General features: G+C 43.8%; 1 protein-coding gene across 3 annotated transcripts in view; it reads left to right on the top strand.

Annotated features, from left to right (window-relative positions):
• The window catches only part of HSPH1 (heat shock protein family H (Hsp110) member 1), a 467,085-nt gene that overhangs the window by 16,223 nt on the left and 423,691 nt on the right, over window positions 1–27,171 (top strand). Inside the window, exons 12-18 of one of the 3 annotated variants that reach the window (XM_081814801.1) lie at window positions 1,452–1,583; window positions 4,045–4,182; window positions 5,057–5,182; window positions 6,616–6,723; window positions 6,825–6,944; window positions 7,356–7,517; window positions 8,700–9,605. In XM_081814801.1, coding sequence (XP_081670927.1) covers window positions 1,452–1,583; window positions 4,045–4,182; window positions 5,057–5,182; window positions 6,616–6,723; window positions 6,825–6,944; window positions 7,356–7,517; window positions 8,700–8,906 — 993 coding nt within the window. In that variant the 3' untranslated portion in view covers window positions 8,907–9,605. Of the gene's footprint in view, window positions 1–1,451; window positions 1,584–4,044; window positions 4,183–5,056; window positions 5,183–6,615; window positions 6,724–6,824; window positions 6,945–7,355; window positions 7,518–8,699; window positions 9,606–27,171 lie in introns of those variants that run through there. The other 2 variants (XM_081814802.1, XM_081814803.1) reach the window with 2 other exon arrangements.

Raw genomic sequence — 27,171 nt, 5'->3', positions numbered from 1 at the left:
GGTGAATTATGCTTAAATTCTATACAGTTAATTTGAACTGGCACATTACAAAATAATAAGAGTGTAATAACTTGTTACAAAATAATAGTTTTTTTTTAAAGGCATTGACCACATATTGAGAAGGCAGTTTTGACTGATGATTAAGAAAAAAAGAAAAAGACTTAAAAATATTAATTTGGAACATATACCAAATATTAAAGCTGATTCTTAAATTACTGCAAAATTGGCTTTGGTATTTCAGGACTTAACTTCATTTTATTTACATGATTTGTTATATTATGGGAGGGAAGGAAAAGAAGTATCTGCATGGAGTATAGAAAGAAAGTTGTTACTGTTCATGTTCTTCCAATTAGCATGAGTGCAGAAGAATTTTAAGAAACTTTAAAATAGATTAGCTATTGGAGTTTACTTCTGGATAATAATCAGAAATAGCTTAAATGAAGAGGCAAGTGAACAGTGTTTTAGTCAAGATGTGAGAAAGTGTGGTATCCTGTGGTCAGACAACTGTTACCACTATTATTCCTAGAACATTTAAGGAACATTAATATCTGAGCCTTAGCTTTGTTATCATTTTTAAAAATTTCAAAATAATGCATGCGTTAAATGACCAGTGCCGTATACTTTTCCATTTGGCTACGGACACCATTATTCTAATGCCTTTTTTATCAATCTCTTAGTACCTTTTGGATCTGTTTACATCATGAGTGCCTTGTTTCTGAATACTTAATCTTGAAGCTCTGAAAGAAAAATTTGAGAGACTTCAGGGTGGACAGAAAGTAGTTAAATTAGAATGTTTCAGCCTTCTCCCAAAGATGGGAAACGACTAGTGCAAGCACTGATTTATTGGGAATGGAGAGGTCTACTAACATGTAGCATATATTCTTTATCCTGACATCTTCTGAGGTGGAAATAGCTGGATCACAAAAAGAAGGTGGGGACAGAAGGAGTCTTGGGTATCTGTAAGCTGAAATGATGAATCCCTGAACGACTGACTGATAGTTGGCTTTTTTATGCAACTGTTCAGGTCATTGAAATGGTGATATGTTGAGATGCTGATGGCTGCTGGTGAATTTAAGTTTTGGAATCTTGTTTCTGGGAGAGAGGCCTGGAGTAAACCTATCTCTTGTGCTTTTGAGAGTTAATAGCTGTACAAGGCTAGATCAAAGTTTCTTAAAGGAGAGTTCTTGATTGTCATCACATCAATCAAAATGCCTACTGCTTGGTTATTTAACAATATTAACTGCTCTCATTCAAAGAATTTCTTACAGGTTTAAGATTTGTAAGGAGTTTTCAAATATTTTGTGTTTATTTTGCTTTTATCCAGTATCTTTTCTCCCCCACCTATAAAGATTTCAAAAATGGAGTGTACGGTCTTTGGTGCCCTCTAACCTTTTAAATTTATATAAGTACACCTGCTTTCTACATCCTTTGTGCCTGGGCTTTCATTTCAGAAAAATATCCAGCAAGACAACAGTGAAGCTGGAACACAGCCCCAGGTACAAACTGATGGTCAACAAACCTCACAGTCTCCCCCTTCACCTGAACTTACCTCAGAAGAAAACAAAATCCCAGATGCTGACAAAGTGAGTGACTCTTCTAGTTCATTCCTTTAGACAATGTTGCAACATGTGATCATTAATGATATCATTAAATCTGCAGTTTCAAGAGCAAGCACCAAGTTATCTTATTCTGTATAGGGTTTTTCTTTTAGTTGTTTGTGTTTTTCAATTAAAATTGGAGGTACTCAAGCTCAACTAAGAGAATTGAATATTCTGCTTTAGACCTAAAAGCTTCTCTTGATTAACTGCTACTCCAAGCAACAAGAGGCAAATGCATGGCATTTCTTGTCTTCTGTAGTGCCCGAGGTATCTGCTAATGTGAGGGCAGAAATAGATACATTCCCAGGGCTGTGTGATGAGTTTTCACTTGAATTAGTCTGATGATAAATACACGGGCTATAGGAGTTTAGTAAACCTTTTTCTCCTCTCAAATCACCTGCCAAAATTAAATTAATTATGATGGTCTGCTAATAATCAGATTGTACTTCAAAGTCATTTTTCTTTGCCATGCTTCCACAATATGTATTGGAAGCTTAATTAAATATTTGTGCTTTGTCCCTTGAAAAATGACAGCTTCTAATCAAACCTTTAAAATTCATGGTCAGATAGATACTGGGAAGTTTACATTGTTACTGTAGATCATTCTGTGCTTTTCAGAACTTCACTCTTTGTACAGATTGCATGTAAGTTGTTAACCTTTCAGTAGTGGTTTGGTTTTTTCTTACCTTTAGATGAATTGCAGAATTGTTCTTTGGCCAAAATACATTTTCCACTTGGTGGTAAAAGTTTCCAGTCCTGTGGGGATCCTAATATGAGCTTTAGTTCCTGACTCTGAAAGCTGCCTTTTTCTCCTCTTAAAAGAGTTCTGTGATGATGATGGTGGAGCAGCATGGCTTTCTTTGGGACAACAGCTCCTTAATGTCCCACCCCTCCCCTCACTTAGTGTTGAGTATTAATGGGCTTGTGCTGTTAGTCTCAGTGCCTGTCTGGAACATGACATTGAGCACCATCTCATGTTCTTTGTTGTAGGTGGGACCGCTAGTGTCAAGCCCTTTGGAACATTCTCACACACCCCTTTGCAGGGTTCTTCATCCATCCCTTGTCGAGTGCCATTTTGTGATATATCGGTTTAGTCAGTAGTTGGTTTAATGTACTGTCAGAGTCTTATTCTGACTTTAACTGTCACACGTGTACTGTCATCGATTTGTTTCCCAAATATCTGTTGTACTCCTGTTTTTTGGCGAGGTGTGGGTGTCCTCTAATTCATTTTCCTTGTGGTCTGTGCCCCCAGAGCATGCACAGTATAATGGGGGGTTCTCGTGTGTGCTAGAGTGAAGAAGACATGGGGACTGCAGGCTGATTGACTAGATCCTTGCTGGTGAGACAGCTGGCTACACTTCTGAGACATCTGACTTTGAGGAATACTGAACTAGAAGTCTGAGAAACATGAGTTCTAGTCCCATCTCTGTCTTTGTCATTTTAGGCAAGCCACTGAACTTTTTTCAAGTCCCAGTTTCTTCTATGAAGTGCCTGGAATTCTAACAACCTTTTAACTTCCCAGAATTATCCAGTGGCGGTGCTCATTGTACTGATGGGCTAGTCCTTCCTATTTGACCATCCCAGCCAGCCAGGGTATCCGGCTGAGTTTCCTAAATTGTGTTCTTTGTCATCTCAGCTAGTAGGAACCTGTAGAAATGGAAATACATAGAAAAGTCTTGGAAAATTAAAGGCCATAGGAGATACTTACTTCTTTAGCCCTGTATTTACATATTTTGAAAAACCTGCAGTGAACTGTTAGCATTTGCTGCGTCATTTCATTTTCTATTTTAAGGTTCTTTTGTCTCTTTCTACCTTACGTTTGCTTTGAAAAGGGGTATGACTCAAAGGCAGATAGTAGGAATAAGGATATTTATCTGCATATGTACATACATGTACGTATGTGTGTATGTACATAATCCCCAAATTCAATAGGAAACTTTAAAAGGCACTCACCAGTATAGTGCTAATTGTAACTGAAGCAGGTATAATAGTGGGCTAGAGGGACTCAAGTATAGAGGAGAAATAGAAAGTGATCCTAATGTGTTTAGCATTGGTCACAGTGTATTTGAGTTACTGTTAGATTCTAGACTGTTATTTAAAGATGTGGTAATTTAATAATAGTTTTGACTTTTTTTGGAGTCCTAGACATTGCTTACAGGGCTTAAAAATTAAAGATCTATGAAGAAGAGTTTTAGCAGGAAAGATTGAATTTAAGTTTAACATGCAAAGAGAAAAATATCCTGGTGAATTCTTGAGAGAGAATATGACATGTTCAAGTTGTAATTGCAGCCCCGTTTAAAATGAGTGGGTGGGAATTAGATGATCTTCACTCCTCCAATTTAGGATTTTAGGGATTTTATTTTTAGTAAGTGTGGTAGGGAGATTTTGTTGTTGTTTTCAAGAATTATTTAGGAATTTTTCCATTTCTTTTTTACCCCTTCCTAAGGCAAATGAAAAGAAAGTTGACCAGCCTCCAGAAGCCAAAAAGCCCAAAATAAAGGTGGTGAATGTTGAGCTGCCTATTGAAGCCAACTTGGTCTGGCAATTAGGGAAAGACCTTCTTAACATGTATATTGAGACAGAGGTAAGTACTTCAGGTAATTATTTTCCATCCTGGAATGTATTTAGTTGGTTGGCCCTGTTACCCATACTTCTGATAGAGAAATAGCTGTACTTCTTTCCCATATCCCACGTCTTATACAGTTTTTAGGACTAGGATGAATCTTCAGTTTAATTTTTTTTACCGAGTGTTGTTTACATTTTTGCATCCTTATGAACGAGATCGATACCCTAGATCATTCTGCTTGGTATATAATTGGTTGCCCAAGGTCTTGGAAGAACTTGGATGCCACTATGTCCTAGCACCGGGCACAGTACAGTTGGTGTCTCAGGCAACACTAAATATTTCTGTTAAAATACATTGTGCTTCTTTGTAGTCTAGAATATGTGAAAACATTTGAGATTAGGTTTTATTGTTTTGTTTTATTGAGATGGCAACATTGTGTTTTGAAATTTAATAATAAATTACATCTCATTAATATTTCCTAAGTAAGTGGATAAATAAATTTACTTAAAGCCCTTGATCTCAAATACGGTTGCAGCGTCCTATGACGATTATATATTGGCCAATATTAATCCCAATATGAGACAACCATATAACTACCTAAAAGGAAAATTATAGTGAATTGGGTTTTTTCCTTCTTGGTATTAAACCCGAGATGCAAAAGCGTGTAATTTATTATATAATTAAAAAAAAATCACAACCCACTATGTGTATTTTAGTAAATGAAGAACTTTGTAAGATTTGTTATAAGCTTTATGATGTATAAATTAGAACTGTTAACACTAATTTTTGTGTGTGTGTGTAATTGTTGATTTTAACACTAGAGTCTAGTTAACATTTAGTTACAGGTAATAGAAGACCAAAGCTGAAATTAATCTTTTCTCTTCTCTGACAGGGTAAGATGATAATGCAGGATAAATTGGAAAAGGAAAGAAACGATGCTAAAAATGCAGTGGAGGAATATGTGTATGAATTCAGGGACAAGCTGTGTGGACCATATGAAAAATTTATATGTGAGCAGGTATGTGTAGAGCTCTGTTTTTATTCAGATAATCTCATAAAGTGTTTCATATCAAATTTGACATTTAAGTCTCTACTAGATTATGTAACGAGCTTTTTGAAAACAGAAAACTTGAGGGGCGCCTGGGTGGCTCAGTCATTAAGCGTCTGCCTTCGGCTTAGGTCGTGATCCCGGGGTCCTGGGATCGAGCCCCGTATCGGGCTCCCTGCTCGGCGGGAAGCCTACTTCTCCCTCTCCCACTCCCCCTGCTTGTGTTCCCTCTCTCGCTGTCTCTCTCTGTCAAATAAATAAATAAAATCTTAAAAAAAAAAGAAAGAAAACAGAAAACTTGAAATAGGAATTATATAAATAGAGTCCTGGAAAGAGGCTCATTAGTAATGTGCAGTTTTATTCTAACTTGTCCCAATGACTTTTTAGTTTTTACCATCCAGAAGAAAGAACCTATCAAACATTTATTTAGAGTCTATGACACTAAAGGTATGGGGGCTAGAAAGATAAATAAGAGAAAATCCTTGGTTTTAAAGACCTCAGACCTTTTATTTTTGTTTCTGGTTTTTTGTTATGAGTCTGGTTCCCTTGGTTCCTCATGGTCATTGTTTTATCCCCTAAGATTTGTTCATCCAGTCATTCCAAAGTTTATTGGGCACATTATTCCCCTTAGCCCTTTTCTAAGCTCCCAAAGTCATTGTGGCTCTGAGTAAATCCCAGAAGCACAACTGTGAAAATGGGGCTTAGAAAACAATTGGCTAGATACAAATCTGGGATGGTTTCGGGATTAATTCTGAAGTTAAAAGAATTTAAACTTAGGGGTCTATTTTAGTTCTAAGATCCCTGGACTACCTTGTAATAAACGTTAGTTTTTGGCTCTGCCCTGACATGTCCTGGATTTCTTATGGTTGGGATTCTGAAGGAGAGATGACCTGAGGGTAGACCTCCTAAGGCTAGAGTAGAAATACATTATGGGAATTGGTTCAGAATGGCTTTTTTTCAGGTTCAGTGATTGAATTGTCAACTTGTCTATTTCCCTTTGATAGTTGTGGGAGTGAATAGGAAGTTACTTCATCAAGATCTAATTGCTTTGGAGAGTGGGAAGATAATTGCTCTTCCATAACCCCATTTCAGTGTATAGATTGTTCAAAACTGGACTTCTGAGATACATTATTGTTACGGCAGTAAGCAGTTTACCAAAACTTCTCACGTGTCCACATGTAAAAGAGAAGCCAAAGAATTACTGTTCATCTCTCATATAAAATCTACTAGTGTTCATTGTTCCTTGATACTTTACAGTAAAGAGAATCCAGCTAATCAGAGTGCCTTCCTAGAAATAAGATTGGTGACTTAGTGTTTAACACTTCTGAGGATGACTCTGTTTTGTTGTGAAAACTTTTAAAGTAAAATTGCCCCTGATACAGTTTCTCATGTTTCATATATAGGATCACCAAAATTTTTTGAGACTGCTCACAGAGACCGAAAACTGGCTCTATGAAGAAGGAGAGGACCAAGCTAAACAAGCATATGTTGACAAGTTGGAAGAATTAATGGTAGGTCCTTCTCTCCTCCTAGAAAGTGGTACATGTGTTTTAGACTACAAACTTTCGAAATGCAGTTAAGACAAATGTTAATTTATTATATCTTGTTTTAGAAAATTGGCACTCCAGTTAAAGTTCGGTTTCAAGAAGCTGAGGAACGACCAAAAATGTTTGAAGAACTGGGACAGGGACTGCAGCACTATGCCAAGATAGCTGCAGACTTCAGAAATAACGTAAGTCTGTTTGTGTGTTGCGAGGAAGTTACCCTAGATTTTAATAAGCTGATACTAAGTTGAGGAACCTTCACTGTGAACACATCTTCTTAAATGAGAAATTTGTTTTTGGTATTTGAGACCACAGATAGATTTGAACTTCATGGAAAATTCGGGCAGGTTAGAGGTTACTGTTAAATACTTTTTTTTTTTTTAAAGACTATTTGAGAGCGAGCATGAGCGGGGGTAGGGCAGCGCGAAAGGGAGAAGCAGGTTCCCCACTGAGCAGGGAACCCGATGCGGGGCTCGATCCCAGGACCCTGAGATCATGACCTAAGCCAAATGCAGATGATTAACGACTGAGCCACCCAGGCGCCCCACTGTTAAACACTTACTTAAGTCTATAGAATGACCATGCCTTTTTCCATTCAGGATGAGAAATATAATCATATTGATGAGTCTGAGATGAAAAAGGTTGAGAAGTCTGTTAATGAAGTGATGGAGTGGATGAATAATATCATGAATGCTCAGGCTAAAAAGAGTCTTGATCAAGATCCAGTTGTACGTGCTCAGGAAATTAAAGCAAAAATAAAGGTAAGTATTATTGTCTGATGTTTGCTGCTGTGTTTTCTTAGGGACTCAAGTTGCAATCCTGTGAACCTTAAACATAGCTCTTTCTTTGATCAATCTTCCACCTCATCCTGATTGAGGCCAGATTTCTTAGTTCATTATTGATACTACAAAATACAGAAGACCTTATATGTTTCTCTTAAATTTCCATTTCTTCGTTATTCATTCAGTTCAACAAATACATTTGTTGAGTCCCTACCACGTGGCAGCCATTGTTCTCAGGTTAAACTCTGAGTGTACAAAGTCACTGCCCCTGTGGTAGTCACCTGCTGGTTCGAGGAAGGCTTGACAGCAAACGAGGAGAGGAAGTGTATCAGATGGGGTCAGGTGCTGCGGGCAAAAATAAAGTAGTCAAAAGGATTAGGGGATTCTGGGCACTGGAGAAGGACCCAGATTGGTATTTGATCAAGGAAGGCCTTGCTGAGTGTGTGAGGCTTTGAAGAAAGTTGAGACGAAAACCAAAGAATGTTTTCCATCTGGAAGAATGTTGAAACAAAATGAAGGTTAAAGAAGCGTGAGCTTTTTTTTTTTTTTTTTTTAAGATTTTATTTATTTATTTTGGAGAGAGAGCATGTGGGGGGGGAGGGGCAGAAGAAGAGGGGGAGAGAGCATCCCAAGCAGACTCCAAGGTGCGGAGTCCGATGTGGGGGTCAGTCCCAGGACCCTGAGATCGTGACCTGAGCCAAAGAAGGCAAGAACTGGAAGCTCAACCAACCGCGTCACCCAGGTGCCCGAGAATTGTGAGCCTTTGAAGTCAGGGGGCTATAATCTTGAATCCCAGTTCTTTGCTCACTAGTTTTCCTGATCTTGAGGTTTAGTTAACCATCCTCTCTGAACCATCTTTCCTCTTTCCTAGGTGGGGATCATAATTTCTACCTTTAATATTGTGAGGATTAAATGAGATAATAAGATGTGAGGACTTTGCAAGTTCCTGACTCATCATAGAAGAATATTCACTGCTCTTTTTTGATTAGGCTTCAAGTCATAGTTTTGGGCAAATGTAGTGAGGAAATTGAATTCCTCGAGATATGTGTAATTGGAGTTGACAGAAAACTAAACAGTTCAGGTGGTGTGTTAGGAAAGTAATTGAAAATGACTGGGTGGATCAGAGTTAACCTGATTACCAGTTTTGTTTCCCTTGCTTAGGAGTTGAATAACACTTGTGAACCCGTCGTAACACAACCCAAGCCAAAAATTGAATCACCCAAGCTGGAAAGAACTCCAAATGGCCCAAATATTGATAAAAAGGAAGAAGATTTAGAAGGCAAAGAAAATTTTGGTGCTGAGCCTCCACATCAGAATGGAGAATGTTACCCAAACGAGAAGAGTTCCATTAATATGGACTTGGACTAGATAACATTACATTGGCGTAGTCCTTCAATGAATAAAATATTTTTGCCATAGTATGTGATTCTACATAACATACTGAGACTATTTATATTTTCTTTTTTAAGGATGTTTAGAAATTTTGTGTATTATATGGAAAGAGAAAAAAGCTTAAGTCTGTAGTCTTTATGATCCTAAAAGGGAAAATTGCCTTGGTAACTTTCAGATTCCTGTGGAATTGTGAATTCATACTAAGCTTCTGTGCAGTATTACCATTTGCATCACTGAGGATGAAACTGACTTTTGTCTTTTGGAGAAAAGAAAACAAACTGTACTGCTTGTTCAAGAGGGCTGTGATTAAAATCTTGAAGCATTTGCTCCTGCCAAGGTAGTTTTCTTGCATTTTGCTCTCCATTTCAGCATGTGTGTGGGTGTGGCTGTTTATAAACAAGACTAAGTCTGATTTCATAAGGGCTTTCTAATATTAATTCTGTCCAATAGAATATGACTTTTTGCTTTGATATTAAAAATCAACGAGTAAAGCAAAAGCTAGTGAAATGTGTTAGCAGCATGCAGAACAAAAACTTTCAACTGTATCTCCTGTCATACAGTACATTGTCATGTGAAGGTGTAAATTGGAAGAAATGTTGATTCTGTTTGTAACTGATATTGTGAAGCCTTTTATGAGCTTTAAAATAAAGTTCATCTTATGGTGTCATTTCTAAACGGTTTTGTCATTAACTCAAAAATGGGATTGGGAGGGAGAAGGTTATATAAATGGTAGCAAAAATGAAGTTACTTTGTATGAAAATCCAATTTTCCTTTTTTGCTCCTCCTTACGTATGCTTTCTCCTGATAGAAGAGTGGCATGTATTTATTACATTGAACTTTTTTTTAATAGAGCATTGAATATAACTCCAACACCGGGGAAAAAAGCATTAACTTGTTGCATATCCTTCAAGCCTTGTCCTCCTAGTGATGGGGGTGTGTTGGGACAGGTATGCGTGTTATACTGTTGTGTAGGCTGTTTTTTAAAATTCCATAACCAAGCAAAGATGTAAATTTAGTCAGGTATTGTAACTGCACTGCTCTCCTGAGTTCCAATATGAAGACATACAACAAAATATTTTAACCAGTCCCAGTGTCGGTGGAGAGAGGTTTCTCTGGGTTTTGCTATCTAATGCTGCAATGAATCCTGTCTATCTGCTTATTTTCTAAGGCCAAGAAATGTTGGGGGTGTGTTGGGAGTGTGCTGGGCGTGTGTGGGATAACAAGTAACCACACTACCCTCTAAGGGGCCACAGTTTTATGTTCCTTTAATGAGGACCAGTTTTCCCTCACCAAGGGGCAGAATTCATGTTTTATCTGTGGCCAGTCTATTATAATATCTACTATTTAGCTACTATACCAGGTATTTCAGAGTTTAGTCCTCAAAACATCCTGGGCATCCCAGTCACTTGAATTTTAAAGCCCACACCCCAAACAGCTACTAAGCACTAAGTAACCTGTCTTTGTGTGTGTGGTGTGCACCTCAACATTGTAAGTTTGTTTGCCTGTTCCTATTTCCTAAATACTTTATTCTTATTTGTAATGTTTGAATGTTGATTTTTTTTTATAAAATGTTATTAAGAATCTTAATCATTTGCCAACATTCAAACATTTTCCCACTTTGTAATTTCATTTTTTTTTTTTTAACCATTTAGAGTCTGTCTCTTCTGTGTTTTTTCTTATGTTCTCTTAATGCATGTTAATATATACTCATTGGGTATATGGTCCCCCATTGAGAAGTGAAGATAGGTTAATGTTCTGTGTACAATTGGGAAGCTCATAAAAAATGAAAGATTTTTAAAAATATGAATGGGAAAACTTTTTTTCTTCTACCCCAAAATAGTACCTGGTGATAATGATAGAAGAACTATCAGTCTGGTCTAAGTCTGTTTTTGTCATTAAAGGTTAGAAATTATCTGTAGTATCACTTTTCTGTAAAGATGAGGTATTTTTTAAAATGGCTCAACTGGGGCACCTGGGTGGTTCACATGGTTAAGCGTCTGCTCAGGTTATGATCCTGGAGTCCTGGGATCAAGTCCCGCATCAGGCTCCCTGCTCAGCAGGGGGTCTGCTTCTCTCTCTGAGCCCCCCTCCCCATGCTCTCTGTCTCATTCTCTCTCTCAAATAAATCTTTAAAAAAAATAAAATGGCTCAACTGGCTATAGTTTGCAGACCTCAGGACTGCATTTTTGAATGTGGGGAAAAAACACATTGTCAACATTGACTACTTTATGATCTAATATAGGCTTACACAATTTATATATATATATATTTAGTATATATATATTTTTATAGTGTATATATATATATTTAGTATATATATATTTAGTAATCACCTAGAATCCTCAGGACATGGACTAGTTTGGGTAAGTTCTCTAAGAGAGCATTGATTTTTTATATTTAATTTTCACTCAAGGTGTTACTTAATGACAATTATTTTTAGAGATGTCTACTCACTAGAGAACATAGGCAGTAACCTGACACTGGCCATAGCAACTTCTTGCTAGATAGGTGTGAGGCAAGAAAAACAAAAGCGAAAATAAACTATTGGGACTTCATCAAGATAAAAAGTTTCTGCACAGTATAGGAGGAAAAACTAAAAGGCAACCTTTGGAATGGGAGAAGATATTTGCAAATGACCTCTCTGATGAGGGGTTAGTATCCAAAATATATAAAGAACTTAAAAAACTGAACACTTAAATAGTCCAGTTAAAGGAGCAGAAGACATGAACATTTTCCCAAAGAAGACTTACAGATGGCTAACAGACACATGAAAAGATGCTCAACATCAGGGAAGTATAAATCAAAACTACAATGAATTACTACCTCACACCTGTCAGAATAGCTAAAATTAACAATACAGGAAACAGGTGTTGGTGAGGATGTGGAGAAGGGAGACCTCTTGCACTGTTGGTGGGAATGCAAACTAGTGTAGCCACTCTGGAAATAGCATGGAAGTTCCTCAGAGTTAAAAATAGGACTACCCTGTGATCCAGCAATCACACTATTAGCTATTTACCCAAAAAATTCAAAAATACTGATTTGAAGAGATAAGTGCATCCTGATATTTAAAGCAGCATTATCAACAATAGCCAAACTATGGAAAGACCCCAAGTGCCCATCGACTGATGAATGAATAAAGAAGATGTGGTATATATAATGGAATATTACTCAACTACCAAAAAAAAAAAAAAGAAATCTTGCCGTTAGCAACAATGTGTATGGAGCTAGAGGGTATTACCGTAAGTGAAATAAGTCAAAGAAAGACAAATACCATATGATTTCATTCATAAGGTGGAATTTAAGAAACGAAATAGATGAACATAAGAAAAAGACACAAACCAGCAAATAGTTAACTGTAGGAAACAAACGGGGTTGCTGGAGGGGAGGTGGGCGGGGGATGGGCTAGATGGGGGATGAGCATTAAGGAGGGCACTTGTTCTGATGAGCACTGGGTGTTTTATGTAAGTGATGAATCACTAAATTCTCCTGAAACCAATATTGCACTCTGTTAACCAACTGGAATTTAAATAAAAACTTGAAAAAAGAAAAATAAAATAAAAATACTTACTGACTTTAGTAATCATTAATGGACTTCTCGAGTCTAGTTCATCATGAACATTGATTAAGTCTGAGCAATGATTAACTCTCATGGGTAAAATCCCTAATATTTACTTGATTTTTATTATCTTTGAAAAAGCACAATATGGCTCTTTAAAAATAGCTATGAGAGTTACTTTTAGAAAGACCAAAAAGTAAACTTCAGCGTTGCCAATGACTCGCTTTTATCAGCAGTGTTCAATATTTCTTTTTTGACATTACCACTTGTCAACTTGTACCCAGAATGTTGTCTTGCCTGTGATATTTGCTGTGCGGGAGTATCTCACTATCTATATGTAATCAGCACAAAACAACCACGTCATACTTTTCTGGAGAGATTGAGTCCTGATTTAATGATATTTGGAGAGATAGATTCACTTTCCCAAAGAACGGAGGAGTTTGGCCATGGTGAAGCTCTTGCAGGGGCTAGGGTGATGGGAAAGCATCCCCCATGCCTCTGAGGCTAGCTCTGGCAAATGTGCTATGGTTTTCTCTCAGGAGGTCCAGCTTCGCTAGCCTTGGCTACTTCTTAAAAGACAACCAGTCAAAATTCGTTATTTCTGAGTCTGTATTTGCATGTGTTTTGTAAATAATATGAGCATGTGTGACATATTTGAAAGCTTTAGAATAATTAGCTGTTCCACTCTCTGGTGGTTTTATTTTCTCAGAATTGTCACATGGTGCAGGTCCCTTAACAGTTCTTATTCTACTTAAGGAGAGGTGGCACTATGATAGAGTGGAAAGAGCACCTTTTGGGGTAAAAACGGATTTGGTTTCACGTCCAGGGGTCCAAACTGTGCCTCCCTCAGCACCCTCCCCAAGTATACTATGGTTTTTAGACAGATCACCCAACTTCCCCAGATCTCCCATTTCCTCATCCAGAGCTGTATCACGCACACTTGGCAGAGTCTCTGATGTTGTGCATCCCTCGGTGGCAGGGTTTCTCTACCTCAGCACCACCGACACTTGGGGCCGGATAATACTGTGTCGTGGGGGGCTGCCCTGTGCCGTGTATAATGTTCAACAGCATCCCTCATCCACTAGAGGCCACTAGATGCCCCTGTTGTCACAACCAAAAATGACCCCTGCCCCTTGAGATCCGCTCTAGGGAAAGTGACTGAACTTCAAAATTGTACATAAAGAGAAGGTTGGAAATCGGCACCTAACTGCCTCAGAGTGTCCCAGCACTCTGCCAGGTGCTCTTACTCAGGCTTCACAGTCCTTCCCAGTTTACAAGTGGAGAAATGGGGCAGAAGACAGTCGGACCTAGTTGAAATGTTGATCAGAACTTAGATCTGACTGACTCCAAAGCCCGTGTTCTCTCTATGGCAGTAGAGCGATAAAAGGTAGCTCTTACTTAGGTGTAAACGTTGGTCAGCACTGTCAAAATACATTACAAATGCTTCATGAGAGGACTCAGAATCTGTTTTTTGAAATTATCTGTTGAACTCAACAATATTATGATTTGCTGTTTTTTTCCACCAGACTGTATATAGCTTTGTAAACTCATGCTTATATGAAACACTAAAGCTTTTCTTTACCAAATACAGACTCTTAATCCAGTATTTTCAACCCTGGTCAAGAGACAGACAAAGAGAAAAGGAGAGGGGACGGGGGGGGGGGGGCGGCGTTAAGCAAAATATCAGTGTTTGATCAAAAAACAGTCAAGATGAGTATCAGCCTATTTATTATTGCTGGGTGCCCAGGGCTACCTCTTTGCTAACCACTTCCAGATTTGGGAATGTTCTAAAAGCCAGATGGTGCCCAAAAATGGCTCTTGGGAATCTGACTTTATAGTGCGTAAGTAGAGGACAATATTTTCCCAGCTCCAAAGAAGTGGTGACTGTCAGGATTTGTGAATTTTCCTGTCTACTGGCATAAAAAACGTCTGAAAGAGGAGTGTGCCTGGGCAGCTCTGCTGGTTAAGTGTCTGGTTCTTGATCTCAGTTCAGGTCTTGATCTCACGGTCGTGAGTTCAAGCCCCACATTGGGGTCCATGCTGGGCATGGAGCCTACTTAAAAACAAAAGAAAAGAAAAACTTCTGAAAGAGTTGCCTTAATAATATCCTTTTCCCTTAAAACAACAAATACCAGAGTAGCATTCTTCTTCTTTTAAGTACCCCTACCTTTTTATTGAGAAAAGTTAAAATATTGCAGCGAACACTTGACTAGTCATGGCCACACTCACCTCTCTCTTCCCCACATACCTTCTGAGAACAGGGACCTCCTCCTCCCAAACCACAAGTCCATTGCCACACCCAAGGAACCCTTCATTGGCACGGTCGCATTATCAGGTCCACTTGTGCCCTAGATGTCCTGTACAGCTTTTTTTTTTAGATCTAGATACAATCATGGATTATACACTTCCTTTGGTTGTCATAATCAGCCCAACCCTTTTTAAATTATGTAAATTGTTTTATTTGAGAATGTTGGACATTTTACAGCAATACTATTCATAAGTGTTTTGCCTAAAGAGAGCTTTATTGAGGAATTAGAAGGTGGTTCTTTATTAGTCAAATAATTAGACAGTACTTGTATTCACTTAGATCAACTGCATCTTTCTGAAAGCTATGGGGGTGATCTCATGATTAGGGTCATACCATTCTTCCATTAGTAGATAAGACACATCCAAGAGTCAACAGCCCTACTGTTCCACAGCTACAAAAAATCAGATCTAGAATAGCAGATCTCCGCTTTACAATCGGTGTGTTTCAGTGGGACATAGGTGTGCGTTCCGCACACAGCTGGTCCCTACATTTTCCACATGCAGCCCATGTGTTGTAGTCCTGAGCGCTGCATGCTCAGGAGGAGGCATTGCCTTGGTTGTACTAATCAGGCTTCTCAGCTGGCAAGTGTAAGACACCTGACTTCAAGAATTTGGTTCAAAGAGGGAATTTTCAGGAAGAGTGATTGTATGTAATAAAAGAACACTGGAAAACCAGCGTGTGGATAACCTGGGGTGACTGGGCTTCCAGAACGTCGGGACTGGCGTGAGCGCAGCACGCGTCTCCTCTGTCCTTGCGGATGTCTGGACCTCCTGCACGCACACCTGCTTCCTGGGCGGGGTGGGAAGTCCCCCCCGCACACCGTGCTGACACACGCCTCCCTGGGCCCAGGAGTCGGAGGCGGGGGACACTTGTGACGGGCGCCCTTCTGGCCACCAAACTATGCCCGCAGGTGAGCTCTGTAAGAGCATGACCACTTCCATTCAAGCCCGCGGCGACGTGGCAGGAGGAACCCTTCCCAGGGCAGGAGCCTCTGCTCCCGGAAGAGCCGAGGGACGCTTGGCTCACCAGCCGCGCTGTCTGCGGGATCCGCACTCGGGCTCCCTGGGCTCTCCCCAGCAGCGCAGCGCATGTCCGCACCACCCTCGCCGGGCGTGGAGGAAAGAGGCCGGGAAGCGATTCTTCAGCGCTTGGTGGGCAGTCAGGAGTCCACCCGTCCCTGACCGTCCCGGAGCTGTGCGCAGTAAGGACGGGCTGGGATGCTGAGAGGGAAGCAGGCCGTTCTTACTCCTTTCCTGTCCCGGGGAATCACTGCAAATAACCTAAGCAGTTCACGGCTCTCTTTCTCCCAACTCAGCGCTCCTGGTTTGCCCCAGAAGGCTCGCCTCCCCCGAGACCTCAGCGCGCTCATCTGTCGCTTCAGCTCCTCTCCACCCTGGTGTGCTGGTGGACTCCCGATGAGCGGCGGGGACAGGGACAGGCTGACTGCTGTGTCTCTGACTTTGGTGTCATTCCTTAAAATGGAGCCCGCAGGAGGAGACCGGAGGAGGTGAGGCGAGCTGGCTTCACCTTTGTGCATGTTGAGTTGGTAATGTCTACCGAGGGCCAGGGCAGAGCAGGGGGCTCCCAGGTGCGGGACTCAGCAGGGAGGTCTGAGCTGAAACCCACTGCCAGTTAGCGTGGGGGCCATGCCCCAGGCTCTGGGTGTAGACGAACAAGTGGCCCATACATGGAGCCAGGGTGAAGGGTGGGTGGTTGGAGGGTGGGGTGGGTGGGGCTATTGTGTCCAGTGAAACAGGGTAGGGGGTGCACAGGGTCCCTGGGAGTCACTCCTTCTCTCCAGGGGAAGCCACAGTCCTGCTCCAACATCTCCACGTCATCCCCTTCTCCAAGGGGAGGCTGATCACAGTCTTAGGGACCCTCTTCCACAAGCCCCGACTTCCCCAGACAACTACTGGAGAATAGCCTCAGACTGCTCTCCTTTGTTGCCCAAACTGGCTATGACACCCTGACCTCTCCTCCTACAAGGAAGTGAGGATTTATTAGCTTATGTAAGAAATGATGCGCCCTGTCAGGAACATGATGATCTGTGTAGGCTTCAGCCTGGAGTCAGTCCCAATGGCCTGCGAGACCCCTCTGCAGACTTGTTTCCGGGGTCCAGTGGCAGCCCCCTGCCCCCCCTGCCTGTCCTCTCCCTGCCCCCATGAGACAAGCCAAAAGCAGGATTGGCCACATGTGGATTTCTGTTTCCAGCTCTGTTATTCCAAAGAGATCTTTGTGTCATGCGACTTTGTAGTGTCTGTGAGGGATGGAGTTTGAAATGCGCTCTTGGCTAAAACCCTGGATAGCACGTCAAAGGGGGAAAGTCAATTCTCGGCTGCAGTTGAGATTCAGGAGGGTCCCAGGTAGGAAGCAGGAGGAGGCAATGGGGCGAGAACTGGGTGACACCAGATGGACAGAAGGGAAGACCCAGGATGCCCGGGGGTTCTTTCTGGGTTTGACGCCGGTGGCGGAAACAGGTGCTTCTGATTTCCAGGGCCTGTTTAGCCAGCAGGACAAAGGACATACAGACACTGGAAGTAATTTAGGCTTCTGGTTTACTGCTCACTCTCCGAAGTGAGCATGTCGGGGAGTGTTCTGCAAACACCGTGTCCATTGTTTCCTTACACCCATTCATTCCAACTGCTCTGCTCTCAGGAATCACTGGTGAACTTTCTGGAGCTAAGTCTAGTGATCTTTCGTGGCTCTGTAGCACTCACCGCTCTCCTCTCTCCCGGGTCTGGCGACCAGAGGTCTGAAATCAAGTTGGCGGCAGGGTCCCCCACTCTCCGAGGGCTCTGGGGGGAGGATACTTCCTTTCCTCTCCCAGCTTCTGGTGGCTCCAAGTGTCCGTTGGTGTGTGGCCTCATCTCTCTTTTTCACGTCACCTTCCCCCCACCCCGCCAACGTTCACCTTTCCCCCATGGTCTCTCCTTTGCCTCTCTTACAAGGACACTTGGGATGGCATTTAGGGGCCATCCAAATAATCCAGGGTCATCTCCTCCTCTCATGATACTGAGGTTAATCACATCTGCAAAGACCCGCTTCCCAGTAAGGTCACATTCACAGGGTCTGGGGATGGGAACTTGCTGGGTGTGGGCAGCCGTCATCCAGCCCACTACCGTGCCCCACAGTGGACGAGAATAGATAGTGCCTATGTCTTTCTTGCGATGTTTTCCTGTCTGTGTTTCACCGGAGAGAAATGTCCCAGATAAAATGTACTTGCTTTGTCATTGTGTAGGAATATTAAGCCAGTAATTAAAATTTGTAAGCCTTTAGTAATACCTCTGATGATCATAAAGAGGCACACAAATGACATCTTTCTTCATGAGAGTCACTACAACGGGAGGCAGAAGTGAAAGGGGAGGCTAGAAAGTGTGTCTCGGGATGGGAGGGAGAGGGAAGCGTGCTATATCAAACCGGCCAAATTATTTCAGAATAGCACCTAAACTATAGAATATTCTCTTTGGGATCTTGGAACTGAGGGCGAGGGGAGGACAGACCCAGGTTTAACCTGATCAGAAAGGGCAGGGAGTGGTATGAGGGATGGAGGGTGGCCTCAGGGAGGGGCCTGGGAGTAGTCCGGATTGAGGTAGAATAGAGTGGCTTCCAGCGTCTAGAAGAATGATCCTGCCCCTGTCTTGAATCTCAGAGGCAGCCCGCCAAGCATCTAGGAGCTGTAGCCAGCCTCCCCCAAGCACCCGGAGTGGAGAAAAGACCGTGGTTCCTCTTTGATGGGCCCCTACCTTCTACCAGAGCAGCCTTGGAAAGCAAACAAATTGTGCTCCAAGGCTTAGCCAAGTGGTGCTACGCTGGGTTGTCCCCAACAGAGGAGAGAAGACAGTGCCATCACTCTAATACCACTGGTGAGAGACAGGGATCCTGACTGGGCTTCACCACTCACAGTGGGTCACTCACACCAGAGTCTTCAGCTCACCAAAGTCCAGTGGTAAGATTTGGGTAGGAGAAGGAAAGACCTGCTCAAGCTCTGAGCCTGTCCTAACCCCGGCTCAGCTTCCTGGAGCCGTCCACCCAAGGGACTACCAGGCATCTCAGCTAGCAATAAAATGGCACTTGCTTCCATCTTCCGTTGTTCCTTGTTGCGTGTCTCCCTCTGGGATCTCACCAGAAGAAGGGGTTATGGGGGAGGGGCAGATTCGGACTCCCCAGGGCCGCTGCTCGGATGCTGGGCATCATCAGCATCTCAAATCCTATCCAGTCTCATCCTTCCCACCAGCTGCCCAGCACAGCACTTGATAGTCCATGATGCCTCATACTGTCGTTTACATACAAGGGAAAGAGGACAGATGGAGGAATCCGGAGACATCGGTCCCAGACGTGGCTCTTGCCACCTTCTTGCTTATGATCCTGAACAAGTTACTCTCTGTTACGGACCGAGTGTTGGTAGCACCCCCAAATCCATATGTTGAAGCTCTAACTGCCATGTGGTAGTGGTAGGAGGATATGCCTTTGGGAGGTGATTAGCTTGAGATGGGGTCAGAGGGAAACAAACCCGCTAAACTGTCTTTAATCCAGCATTTCCCAAACTTATTTCTGCAAGGCCCAGCAGGTAACGGCTGGACTTGTCCCTGTTCCTGCTGTGATAGGCAGCGGGCCTGTGAGAAAGCAGGATTCTGGCTGCAGAGGTAGGAGTGGGAAGGGGCAGAAGGAAGAGCTGGGTCAGAAAAAGTTCTGATTGTTCTTCACCGTTTTGCCCCATTTTCTTCCAACAAGGCCAGACCAATTGGAAGTTGCACCTGGAGGGATCTGGAACCCGGCTTGGCATGATTTACAAGATGGGTTTTGTTTTGAATGCCTCTGACTTCAGATAATGGCATTATTTCCTCAAGGGATAAGTTAATGGAGGGAACACTGCCCTCAGCAAAGCAGCATTAATGCAGAGCTCTTGATTCAAAATAGTACCAAGTAGGCAGGCTAGAACCCCGAGGATTAAACTCTAAATGTTATGGTCCAAAAATAAAGGATTAAAAATGAGTACTTCATTAAAATAAGGAGAGATCCAGTGTTTTAAAGGTTTACATAAAGCAGGGTGGGAAAAGGGGTCTGGCCAAGGTAGGCTGGTTGCTTAGGAGGCTCAAAGACTCAGAAACAGAAGGGCAAAACCTGTGTGGCGAGCAAACTGCTCCCCCTTCCCTTTTTGGCAGCTGAGGATATTAAGGCTTAAGGGATAGAGTAATAATAGGCTCTGGCCCATCAGCAAGCTGGTGACAGAGCTGCGAGCAGGTCCTCTCTGTGCCTCTGGAGCCTGGATTCAGTAGGAAGGAGAAAACTCAGGATTTAAACCCATGTCGGGAAGAAGGCAAGGGGGGCGAGGGGAAGACGAAGGCAGGCAGATAGGCATAGTTTGATAGTCTGAGGTGGTGGGAATCAATAGTCTAGCTTTCGGAGACATGCAGAGGATTGTTTGTGTCCCCAGCCCCCTCCTCTTCTCCAGGGGAGCAGGGCCTTTGCATCACCGTGGCTCTAAGAGACCAGCCATTTTTAAAGGAACCAGTCCCCAGCCCTCATTTGGTTTGAGCCAAGGTAAGTGCTGACCCAAGATACGTCAGCAAGTCTCTTTGCTAGGGATTTGAGACTCGGAACCCAAGAGAACTTGAAGTCAGTCTCTCTGTGGAATTAAAGCTACAGATTAAACCCAGAGACTGTTGTGGCCATGTTTCTGGCAAGGTGGACAGAACTGGTCTGCAGAGAAAGAGAGAACAGGCGGTACCACAGGGACAAGGAGAGAAGGTCAGTCCTGATGGGGTTTTTAAGTTCTTGGTCATCGTTTTTCCCATGGTTCTACGAATCAATACATTTCTCATTTTGCCTAAGCTTGGATTGCTTAACGGTTAAGCAGGATTCTTCACCGATGGGAGCGTTTTCCACCGGTGCCGGCTGGAGGTACTGAGGTCTGGGCTCCTGCGTGGCTGGGTCAGAAAAATGTCAAGGAACAATCAGGCAACTTAGCCAGAAAGCAGAGCAGCATCTGTCCTGGAGCTGCTGACGATACAGAAACCTGTGGAATGCCCTTCATGGGCAGGGAGTGGGGGGTGGGGGGGCGGTGGTAGGGGGCGGCTCCTAGAAAGCGCTCAGTGAGGATCCAACGTTCTTGGCAAGGGTGGAATAGGGAGTAAGGCCACAGGGGCCTTGGGGTGTGTGGGACTAGAAGACTCTGAGAGGTGAAAGGGAAGTAGGGGCAGGCTCACCCCCGATACTTGGGGGGCCAGGGCAAGAGTACAAATGGAGGCTCAGTCTTTAAAAGTTAAATATCAAGTTAACAAGTGTTCAGTGAAATCTTAACAGATGGTGAGTGTTCTCTCCTCCTACCTTGGCCACTCAGAAGGCCCCAGAAGGCCAGGGTGAATGTAGAATTTTTGGAGTCCTCATAGTTCCATGGGGATGTGGAGATACAGGGAGGGCAGCCTCTGGTTGCCCCAGCTCACCCCCTTTCTCCCTCCACCTTGAGGGACAGATTTCTCCTTCCCACCGTAAGGGACATATATGGGCAACCCCCCGCCACTATGTATCTGCACCCCAGCAAATACCCATCCCCTTTGCTGCCCTGCTGGGCTGGGACTTTGCGGTCTCTTCACGGATGGACAAATCCCCGAGGACACGGTATGGCTCTGGACGTGGATTCAGGGCCATCTGGGCATGAGATTTCCAGGTCCCAGGACCCGCAGCATGGTCCAGAAGCGGGACACTTCTCCTGCAGACTCTTTGCCCAATGGGGAGGGGCTGCACGGCCATGACAGTACCCCTCTTGCCCTTCTGAGAAGGCTACTGCTCATGGGCTGGCCAAAGAGCAGGGGAGTGGGTACTGGAAAGTACTGGACTGCGGGGTCAAGAGACTTCCTGTGTCTGCAGTCATGGATCCTGTACCATACTATCCTCATTTGCAACATGATGGCGTTGAATGAGGGGTAGAGAATTAGAGCCCAGTGACTGGGGCCAAACTAAGATTTGAAGTTGGAAGATTTCGGCTTGTGTGACTTTGTGCAAAAAACCCGTAATCTCTCTGAGGACCAGTTTTCTCACCTAAAAAGCAGGGATGCACCTTCCCTAGGCTGCTTCAAGGTTAAACGATGCCCGTGAAGAGATTGGCATAGCAAGTGCGCGGTAACTGGCAGATGCTTTGTTATTCTTTCTCTACCATGGTTGGGAGCTCTGAGAGGGCCAAAGCTTCAAAATGACCCCGCTGGGAAAGGAGAGGGCAATCGGCCTTCTGATTTTATTCCCAGAGCCTGCTTTTCTCAACTCTGATGGTCCGCATTGTTGGTAGTTAGGACTGCGGGCTCTGGACTTTCTTGTGCCATTTACTTAACTGATAGCCACTGGCCAGGCATCTCACCTCCCAGAGCCTCAGTTTCCCTGTTGGTGAAAGGGGACACTAACAGTATGAGTAACACTCATAGAGGTGTTACTAGGAATAAAGGAGATAAGACATTCCAGCTCTTAACCGAGGCTTGCCTGGCACAAAGTGAACTTTCAAAATTGTCGGTTTGTTACCAACAGCCTCCCTTTCCTGTCTGCTGTCCCAACCCACCTGCGGGCGGTGGTTGTTGGTGATATCTGGGGTGTGGGTGGAGCTGTATGCAGGCCATCAGCTCTGTCCTGGCTCTTCACTCAATGAAATCATGGCTTCCAAGGAAGAAAAACCCCGAATCCAACTCGGTTGCTTCAATCCAAGCTCTAATTGCTTTGGGAGGAAGCCCACATTGGCTGAAATCATTCCTTGCTCTGTTCTTCCTTGTCCCTGTCGGGCAAAGCTGACTCTCCCTCAGACATCTAGGTTAACTGGGGAAGAAGAATTTGCCAAGACAATAGCAACCTGGTCCCTGCAGAGCCCAGACACGGAAACGGCTATGTGATCAGTGCTCCTCCTGGGCAGCTCCACGTCCTTCTTTTTCCTGTGAGGGAAAATTTAAATTAAACAAATCTGAGCCAATAATAGACAAGTCTGGCTTCTCCCCAACAGCGGACACGCAGGCGACCTCGTGGCACCGGAGGGTCTGGTAGATGCTGGGCCACCCCAGCTCACACGTTCTCCTGGAAGGCTGGTTCTGGTCAAGCGGCAGCCTGGAGGAAAAGAACCGGGTGAGCGTGCAGATTCCTCGGGCACCTGCTGCCTCCTGCTGAAACATAAGCCCCCCGCTCAGCACGGTGGTCCTTCCCATCATCCCCCGGCTTCCATCAGCAAAAGCATGAGCATGTTGGTCTCCTCTACTTGACCCTCTATCACCAGCTCGTCCCCCTCTTGTTTATTTCTCAACACCTTGGAAAGCCATCTACTTCCATCCCTCAGAATCCTTTCGTAGCCTAGTCCTTGCCACTGTCCCCCCCCCCTTCCCCAGACTCTGTGCTGGCACGTGGAGCTTCTCATAGTCCCCGGAACTCCTCCACCTTTCTCTCTTGCCTTGGCCCTTGCCTCATGCTCCTCTCTCTCTCCCCCTCCCTCCCTTCCTCCTCTCCCCTCCCTGTAACTTTTAATTGTGGTAAGATTCGCATAACACACAATGTGCCATCTTAGTCATTGTGAACTACAGTGTAATTTGGTGACATTAAGCCCGTTCACACCATTGTGCAACCATCACCACCATGCATGTCTGGGACTCTTTGCATCTTGTAAAATGGAAACTCTATCCCCATTACACAACAACTCCCTATTCCCCTCTTCCCCCAGCCCCTGGCAACCACCTCTCTGTCTCTCTGAATCTGACTCCTCCCAGGTCCTCCTGTAAGTGGAGTCCTGCAGTATTTGTCCTTTTGCATCTGGCTTATTTCACTTAGCTTAATGTCCTCGCGGTCCATCCATGCTGTAGCCACTCTTCCTTCTCTAAAGGTTCCCTTTCAAATGGCTACGTCCTAGTCAATTTTCAGGTCTGGGTAGGAATTCCATTCTTCTAGGAAGCCCACCCTACTGTTTCCACGATACTTTGCACCCCTGCTGTCAGGGGGCAGCCAAGCAATGAAGGGCTGGAGCCTGGAGACGCCCCTGCTTCCCCGAGTGTGAACTCCTTTGGGTCACAGACTCTTTTCTATTCCCACCATGCCCAACACAGAGTGGTGCTCAACAAACCATGTAGCATGAATGCTGAATAAACTCTCTGGAAGTATTCATGGACAATTTCCAGCAAAAATCTTGAGACGAAGCCTAAATGTTCCTGATCTATCAGGGATAAGAGGTATACTTCACTACCCTTTGCTAGAGCAGTTTGTCTCTGTGGTGCTATTCTCCGTCTGCTTACTGGCTTCCATGGCCTCTGTCAGCAGCTCCTCCATGTCTCTGAGAGTCCAAGTGTATCCTCTCCCTCCCCCAGCTCCATGCATGGCCGCTGGGTCATCCACTCGCCTTCCTGGTACCAAGTCTCCTCCCAGTCTGCCTCTCCCAGCCTCGCTTCGGTCTGCACAGCCAGGAAAGCACCTACTCCTGGCCACCTGTTCACCACTTTCTGTACAAGTGAACCTCAGCTAGTTAACACTAGCATCATCACTCAGGCCTGCATTTGGGAGAGGGTGTTTGATTCCACGATAATCTGCCCATTGCCAACAGCTTCTACTTCATATCTGGAGCATTATAAAGCTATACCTCCCTGGGGCGCCTGAGTGGCTCAGTTGGTTAAGCATCCAACTCTTGGTTTCAGCTCAGGTCATGATCTCTGGGTCATGAGATCGAGTCCCGCTTCGGGCTCCGTACTCAATGGGGAGTCTGCTTGAGGATTCTCTCTTCCTCTCCTGCTGCCCTTTCCCACTGCCTCAAATAAATAAATAAGTCTTAAAAAAAAAAAAAAAACAACAACTACAACTTCCTTTCTATTCTCATATAAAAGCCCTCCTCTAAGATATGGTCTTTTCACAGAGCAGTGACCTCACACCAGTGGTTCGACTTTGGGAAAACTCCTAAGCCTCAGTTTCCTTATCTGTAAGTGTTGATAACACACAGTACAGCTCCAGGATGTCGTGAGAATGAAACAAAAATCATTTAGTAATTCCTGCCTAAGCATCAGAAGGGACTTGGAAGATCCTCAACATTTTTTGGTGTTGGATAACGTGCGTGCTATTTGAGAAGGCTGGACCCCACTGAGAGAATGTAGATGAGGTATCTGATGGGTAGACCAATGACAGGGTCGTCCCCCTCCTCCTTCCCGCCTGTGTTCTCTTCTTCTCATCCTCAGTGCTACAGCCAAGCTGTCCAGGGAAAGCATCAGTTTGATTTGTTTTGATCCTTGCTACTCAAAGGATCACATGTGGCAGATGCCCTCCTAACTGAACGGATGGATTGATTGACTCTGTAAACACCCTGCCCGATGCCCACAGCCTCCCAATGGTCATGGTTGGTAGATGACAAGTCTGATACCAATGGTTGAGTGTTGAATTGTATGCTTAACAAGGACCCACTGTGTTTGTTCCCAAACCTATTTATGCCAGTGGTACATTTTATTGCAATTATAAATCAATTTACATGATATGAAAATTAATGAAATTAGGGTGAAAAAAACTTGTAAAAACCAAGATGAATTCTTTGGAAAGACCAGATGAAGGGTGACACTGAATTGAGGATAGATGGGACAACTTTTAAAGTATGGGGAAAATTCTAAAAATCTAGAAGACTACTGTGCTTTGCAAATATCTGTCATATTGCTTTGCAAATATCTTTAAGTTCTTGCTCCACTTAAAAAGAGCAGAAACTGAAAGTCATATATAATATATTTATGGAAGACTGTGTTGAACTTGTCTCTTAGTTGAAAAAAAAGTCTTGGCCCAGTATCCAAAGATCAGGGAACGAATGCACATTGTACTGTTGCAAGTTGAAATAAAGCATTTACTGTATGTACATGGGTTCCCTGCCTTAAAAAACATATATTTTTAAGTAGCCCAACAAAGTGGTGTCAATCCAGTTGGAGGAGAGTATTTCCACTGGTTCCCCTCCTGGTTGGGACTCTCTAAGCAGCCCCACTCTGGCCTCTTTTCTTCATAGCTCCCCCTTTATGTCCACTCAGCAGAGAGCAGTAGAGAATCGGTACTGAGTCCAGAGCCGATTTTCGTGCTGCCCCACTTGGCATGGACCTAACGAGCATGATGGCATCTTCCTGTGGCTGCCTCCTGCTGTTGGTTTATGTTGTTTGGCAGGCTTGCCCCACCTCACACCCACAGCCATCTCCAGGGATGGACTGAATGGTGTCCCTCAAAACTCAGATGTTAAAGCCCTAACCCCCAGGGTGATGCTCTTCGGAGATGGGGTCTTTGGGAGGTAATTAGGGTTGATGAGGTCATGAGGTGGGACCTTTAGGATAGGATTAGTGTCTTTAGAAAAAGAGGAAGAGATCGTTACTGTTTCACCCCATGAGGACACAATGAGAAAGTCCCCACCTGGAATTGAGTTGTCCAGAACCTTGATCTTGGACTTCCACCCTCCAGAACTCTAAGAATAAATGTCTGTTGTGTAAGCCACCCTGTCTTGTGTTTTGTTACAGCAACCTGAGCAGACTAACACTCTGAGGAGAGGCAACTAAAACCCAAGCTGGTTCTATGAAGGTGTTTAAAGAATGACATTGATTCTGCTGCTGCCCATGATGACAATGATAAAGACATTGGTGACATGAAACCCCAGGTGTCTGCGGAGGGAGGCGTCCCCTCCCTTTCCATCTCCAGACCAACACACCGTCATGCTCACCATCTCCTTAGAGTGCAGATCCACCTGGGAGATCACCAGGTGTACCAACAGGAAGTTTATATGACTTGCCTGAGGTCACACTGTTTTCAAAGACAGACCTGTAACTATAATCCTAGTCCATGTCATTTCTATCCAGCCAAATAGTCTCCTAAACCAAACTTTTGATTCATGGCTGTCTGCCATTTTCTGGCGTGATACACATGGTAGGGTTTCCATGTGTGATGCCCTCAGATTTCAATAGCATCTGAAACATCCTACTATTTGACCCGCTTGAACAGAGATTGCTAGTCATCTCCCAAAAATCCTTTGTTGCTTTCCTCCTTGGTTACAGAACTCTGAACTTCTCTTGTAGCTTGGTGTGGCCTGTGTGAATAAGTTCTGGCCAAAAGGATGTAAGAGGAAGTGTGTAGGACCTTCTGGAAAAGTCCATAAAGGGATCCGATCTGGCTGGGATGTGCCTCCCTTTTGTCCTGGACCTCTGTTCTCCATGTTCCTGTTCCTTCACACTATCTGGAAGGTGGGAGGCCCTGGCAGCTGTTTATACCATAAGGTGAGAGTGAAGACAGAAACCAGAGCTAAGATAGTGGGCAGAAGTACAAAGAAGGGGCCTGGGCTCCTGATGACATGGAGCCACTGCACCAAGGGACTGGGCAAGTCAGGATGGTGTCATCACTCATGCAGCCCCACAGTCTAGATCTAAATC

This window comes from Leptonychotes weddellii, chromosome 3 (assembly GCF_054177405.1).
Source record: "Leptonychotes weddellii isolate Sample4059 chromosome 3, ASM5417740v2, whole genome shotgun sequence".
In the NCBI taxonomy this organism is placed as follows: Eukaryota; Metazoa; Chordata; class Mammalia; order Carnivora; family Phocidae; genus Leptonychotes; species Leptonychotes weddellii.
This window is presented reverse-complemented; position numbering and strand designations above follow the sequence as displayed.